Source organism: Merops nubicus, unplaced genomic scaffold (genome assembly GCF_000691845.1).
Source record: "Merops nubicus isolate BGI_N331 unplaced genomic scaffold, ASM69184v1 scaffold24074, whole genome shotgun sequence".
Classification (NCBI taxonomy): domain Eukaryota; kingdom Metazoa; phylum Chordata; class Aves; order Coraciiformes; family Meropidae; genus Merops; species Merops nubicus.
Window position 1 is genome coordinate 8,114 of NW_008602829.1, and position 5,407 is coordinate 13,520.

General features: G+C 51.9%; 1 protein-coding gene across 1 annotated transcript in view; it reads right to left on the minus strand.

Annotated features, from left to right (window-relative positions):
* The window catches only part of AXIN2 (axin 2), a gene marked incomplete at its 3' end in the record, with an annotated part of 12,259 nt that extends 6,877 nt beyond the window's left edge, over positions 1–5,382 (minus strand). The window contains exon 1 of the mRNA XM_008938487.1: positions 4,557–5,382. Coding sequence (XP_008936735.1) covers positions 4,557–5,380 — 824 coding nt within the window. The remainder of the gene's footprint in view (positions 1–4,556) is intronic.
* Positions 5,383–5,407: the final 25 nt, after the last annotated feature.

Sequence of the window (5,407 nt, forward strand, 5' to 3'; positions counted from 1 at the left end):
AGGAGCCTCCACCAAGGCTCAACTTCACAAAAAAAACCGAACAACAACGGGGGAAAGAAAAAAGCCAAGCAGAAAGGAGGGGGAAGGCTGGTGGGGAGGCCAGGCCTCTCTGGAATGAGCGGCGCGGGGCTGGCTGCAGGCAGGTATTCAGCCCAGCCGGGGCTGCATTCCTTTCCCAAGGAGGCCAAGGCATTGCTGATGGGGAGATCAAGATGTTAGAAAATATATATCTGGGAAGAAGAAGAAAAAAAAAAGAGATAGTAAGGAATGCCACAGGAAAGAAGTTAAATCTTCAAAGATAAATTAATTCCACATGTGGATGAAAGCTAAGTTACTACAAAAAAAGTTCCTCCAAAACCCATGTAGTCTTCTGGTCACATTCAGGAGGATGTACAGTCCAAGCAACCCTTCCCAGGTCCTTCACTGGGCTTTGGGGCTGACTCTGCCAGGGATGCAGCTCTTGTAACTATTTGATGTGAAACCACCTCAGGTCTTGAGAGCACATCTGAGGACCAGGAGGCTCAGGATGCTCCACCTGGCTCTGGGGTGCAGGGTGCTCCCCAGCACAGGACCACCACCTTGCTGGGAGGTGGCTGGGCCATCCCTGGTTGCATCCAGGAGGGCTGATTTGCCATGTTCTCCCAGGGTTGCTGGAGAGGCTGAGGTGGGGGCGGAGGCAGTGGGGCCCTATGGATACGGCACAGGGAGAGGAGGTGTGTCCAAACACAGCCTTTGGGAGGATAGAATTAGAGAAAGTGGCCAGAACTAACTCATCTTCCCATCAGCACTGGGCTGCAGCACCAACTCACCTACCAACACCTCAGGGACATAAGACAACCCCCAAAATCCCTAAAGCTGACACTTTTAAAACAAGCCCTCCAGCTCCACCACCCCACCCCACAGAAACCCCCACATCCTTCAAGAAAACCAAGGGGGGCTGATTTTGCTGTGTTCAAAGTTTTTTTTATTATTATTTTTTTTTCCCCCCCCTTCTTAATTTGACCACCTTACTACAGTAATTGCACCCAGATGCATCAAGTTGCCTGCGAGGGTTTTAAATTCCAGTGGAAAGTGGTGGTCTCCTGCCACAGATGCTGCACACACAAACACAGAGCCCAGCTCCTAACTCCATATGCAAAGTGTTTTCAGCTGTCAGGTAGCAGTTGCTCTGGAGCTTCAAGGAGAATGTCTGATGTTTCTCAGCCTATTCTTATCTTGATGCGATGACACACAGCATGGAACTCTCTACATGCTATGTTAGGCAATGGGCATATCAGAGGTATTATAATGCCATGAAAATTTCAGGGGCTCTTGGTTGTATCCCTTGTTAGGAGGGTGCAGTTTCAGAGCTTGGGGTTGTTTTGTTGTTGTTGTCAAACTCTGCTTTTTAGAAATAAAAGCACTGTGGCAGTTCAAAACGTAGATTTATATATGGAGAGAGAAGAAAATCTACATGGAACATTTGGAGGCAAAATTGAATCTCATTAAGCAGTTTCTTGGGACAAACATCACTGAGCAATCATGGGTTTAAAAAGAAGAAAAAAAAAAAAGGAAAAAAACCCACACCACTACAAACCCGAAAAAACAAGTATATTTTAACAAAACTATGTTAATCACAGCTTCCATGCTCTAATTGTAGAACACTGCTTGGAGCATAGCTTTACAATGGCATCATTTACTTTGATAATTGAAGCCAAACTGGGTTCCAATAACTTCACACAGAAGGAGCCCCACCGGCGGGTCCTCTCAAAGGCCAGGAAGCACTGGGAGCAGGCAGAAGGCCATCTGCAAGCCCCAGCCTTCCCAACGCCAGGCCAGTCCCACTGGTGGCTTAATGGGAGGCAGATGAGTCCAGCTCGGGCCGAAGCAGAGCACGTCCCCCCGCGGGGCGGCGAGGGAAGGAGCCCTCTCCCTGCACACACGCTCGCGCCTGATAAATTTAGACGCGCGTATAAATAATAGCTGGAATTCCTGGAGCACGGGGCCAGGTCCGGCGCGGGGAGGCCGCTTTTAACCACCCCACAACCTACAGGGGAGGGGAGGCGCCTTGAAGGACGAGAGGGAGGTTCTAGGTTTAAACTGTTCCCCGTCCCAGGGCTCCAAATAGCCGGGCGGCAGCTCGCATGCGCGCCTGCTCTGCGGCCAGGGGCAGACGCTGGGTTCTCACTGGGCTTCTCCTGCTCCTGTCCATCACTGGGGCCAAACAAAGTCTTTCAACTTGCATGGGTTCTGCGGTCTCCTGCTCGCCGTGGTTTTGGCCGTGACTCCGTGCCCTGGGATTTCCAGGCGTTCTCCCATCCAAACACACCCGAGCTGCCTCTGCTCCCAGCGTCAGGTGTGCTCAGCCCAGCGCTCCCCGCTCTCACTGGTGTGACCCCAGCAGTGGTGCTGCAGAACCGAAATTCTGACTCCATCACACACACGAGGAGGGAGGTGTGGTTTGGCCGCTCACCAGGAAAGACTTTGTGCAAGCTTCAGCTCCGGTCCTAAACGCAATCCTAAATGCTGAGTGATGAGAGATAACCCATCCATATGCTCATCAGCTTCTAGCACATGCACGCACAAGTGGCTTCACAAATGGATAGCTCAGGGAGGAACTGAGAAGCATCTCAGCTTGACCTCCCTCTCTTTGCATTGAGATCTCTTGGCCCCATGGAGAGCAAAAGCTCCTGGAAATTCAACAGAAAGTGATCAAAGTAAAATGCACTACCTAATGTCCTAGGAGGGTAGATCTGACATGTGAGGAGCAAGCTGCATTAATCCCTGGACAAAAAAGAAAGGGGAAAAAAAAAAGAAAAAGGAGGGAGAAAAAAAAACCCCAGCACTAATCAGGCAAGCAGCCACAGTTCTGCGAGAGCTCTCCTGGACAAGGCACATGTGGGTTTTTAGCAGGGCCTGCAGCTCTGGTAGAACATTACAGCCAAGCCCTTCCAGCACTGAATACCAACAAAGGCTGAGAGATAAAAGCATCAAACATCCCCCTCCTGGAAAGCAAGCGAAGGGCAGCAGTTCAAACCAAGTTCTGGAGAGCAGCAGATGCTCAGACAGTAACACTCAGGCACGAGATGAGGATCCCAAAGCCCAAGTCCTCCACAGACCAGCTGCCAGCGAGCGACCCCCCCGGCCCTGCCCCCGCACAGCCCCCCAGCAGGAGAGGTCCAGAGGCCACCAGGGCGGGACGAACCCCATCCCTCCCTCTGCACCCACGCCCATCGCCCCTCCGGGCCAGGGAGAGGACCAAAGAGGCCTCTGGCTCAGCAGCACCCTGAAGGGCAAGAGGACCCTCCCAGCTCTGGCAGCTGGGCACGGGGAAGGCTGGCACAGCTGGAAGCTCTCCGCAGGGCAGGAGAGCCGGGCGCGCTCCAGCAAAGCCTCCCCAGGAGGAGCCTGATGCCCTTTGATGTCCATGAATCACAGACACGCTCTCAAAATTCCTGTAAACGAGATGTCAAACACTCACCATACCAAACCCCAACCTCCTGGGCCAGCCGAGGAGAGCGCACATCTGCCAGCAGAGCCCTCTCCCCTCAGCCCTGATTCAACAATCCACATTTATGGCAAGGGTGGGGAGAGGAAAGAATACATTTTCAGAGGATTATACAACTCACGATTTGCTCATCAGAGTCTTTCTTTCCCATCCCCCTCTCCACTTCGAGATGGCTCTTACTTTCTGCACCCTCACACTGCTGTGCCACCAACATTTCCAACAAAAGAGAGGGGTCTGCCGAGGCAGATGGACCCCAAGCCAAGGGCAACACGACGACCCTGCCACCACACAACACTCCCCACATCCTCACGAGCTGCCATCAGACACCAGCACGTTCTGATGAGCCTAACTTTGAGCACACTGCCAACAGGAGGGCACCAAAGACCTGCAGGAGGACACCAAAGATCTACTATTACTCTACCCTGAGCATCTCCACTACCTTCAGCACTCAAGTATCCTCCTGTATGCATTGGCTCGAAGCCACCCCAAGTGGCTCTGACACGACACCAACACCCAACACCATGGGAGAGGCTGCACATCACACACACACGGTCAAAATAAAACCAGATTCTGTGCAAGCTGCAGAGTTTGATGTAATAAGTGCATGCATTTCCTCCTCCACGACCGCACAATTGCTTCCCACATAACCAACGTAGTTAAACACTGGCTGATGGTGGAGTTGGGGAACTAGTAGGGTACATTATTCATGCGTCTATATGATCCACTCTACTACTGCTCTTAATAGGTTTGAAAGTTGAACCAATAATTAACGTATGTCCGGAGGACATAGTTGCTCTGAAGTTTTTGATCTCTGGGAGAACTGAAAGAGCCAAGAGGGCTTAAGAGCACAGTATCTTGTTTTCCTCTGCACAGAGGGGAAAAAAAAAACCAAACCAAGCCAACACCCCCCAAATTCCAGTGTCTGGAGGTGCGGGGAAGCCCCCACAGCCCAGCCTCCCCTAGACTCCCTGCTAGCTCCCCAGCACACCAGACCAACAGCCCTCCTTCCAAAAAGCACTCCCCAAGTCCTTGAAGTTAAAACAAAGCAGGATTTCAGGGCTCCCCTTACCTGTAGCCGTTCTCGATCATCTCCGTAGCTCGGACGTTCGCTGTAACCCTCAACGTCTTGCTGGATAGTCCAACCACCGAAGGCAAGATTTTGTTTTTAAAGTCTGCACAGCTCCATTCCTCTTCTTCATTCAAGGTCGGGAGATAGCCACAGACAACTTTTAAGCTCCCCAGTCCATTGCTGTTCATGTAAGCAGGGTTCTCTCCTCCACTCCTTACATATTCGAGGTATATATCAGAAGTTAAAAACATCTGGTAAGCATTTTCCTCCATCACGGTCTGAATCTCAGTCTGTGCCTGATCAAACATGATAGAATCTATCTGCTGCTTCTTGATGCTATCCCTTATGTAGGTCTTGGTAGCAGGCTTGAGCTGCTTGGAGACGATGCTGTTGTTCTCGATGTACCTTTTGTATATAGCTTTGGCTACTCTTAAAGTTTTGGTATCCTTAAGGTCCATCTGCCTGAAGCCATTGCAGGCGAACCAGAAGTCTAAGGTATCCACACACTTTTCCCTCTCCAAGAAGGTCCGAAAAAGATAGGCACCATCTTGATCTCCCAACAAGGAATGCAAGGATTTGGTCCATCTGGCCAGAGGGGAGTCTGGGGATGCGCTGCCTTCCGGCTCCCCGAGCCCGTTCTCATTCCTCCGCGGGGCAGGAGGCACCGGCATGGCCTTGAAGCTTTGGCTTTTGGGGAGGAACGAGCTGGAGAGTTGGGGACATAGTGCTTCTCCTTCCTCCCCCGGGACAGGGGGTCGGGGAGCGTCTTCCCTGAAGCTGCTGCTGGGGTCTGGGAGGTGGGCGAGGACCACAGCGCTGCTCATGGCTCCGGAGCCCGATGGGGAGAGGAG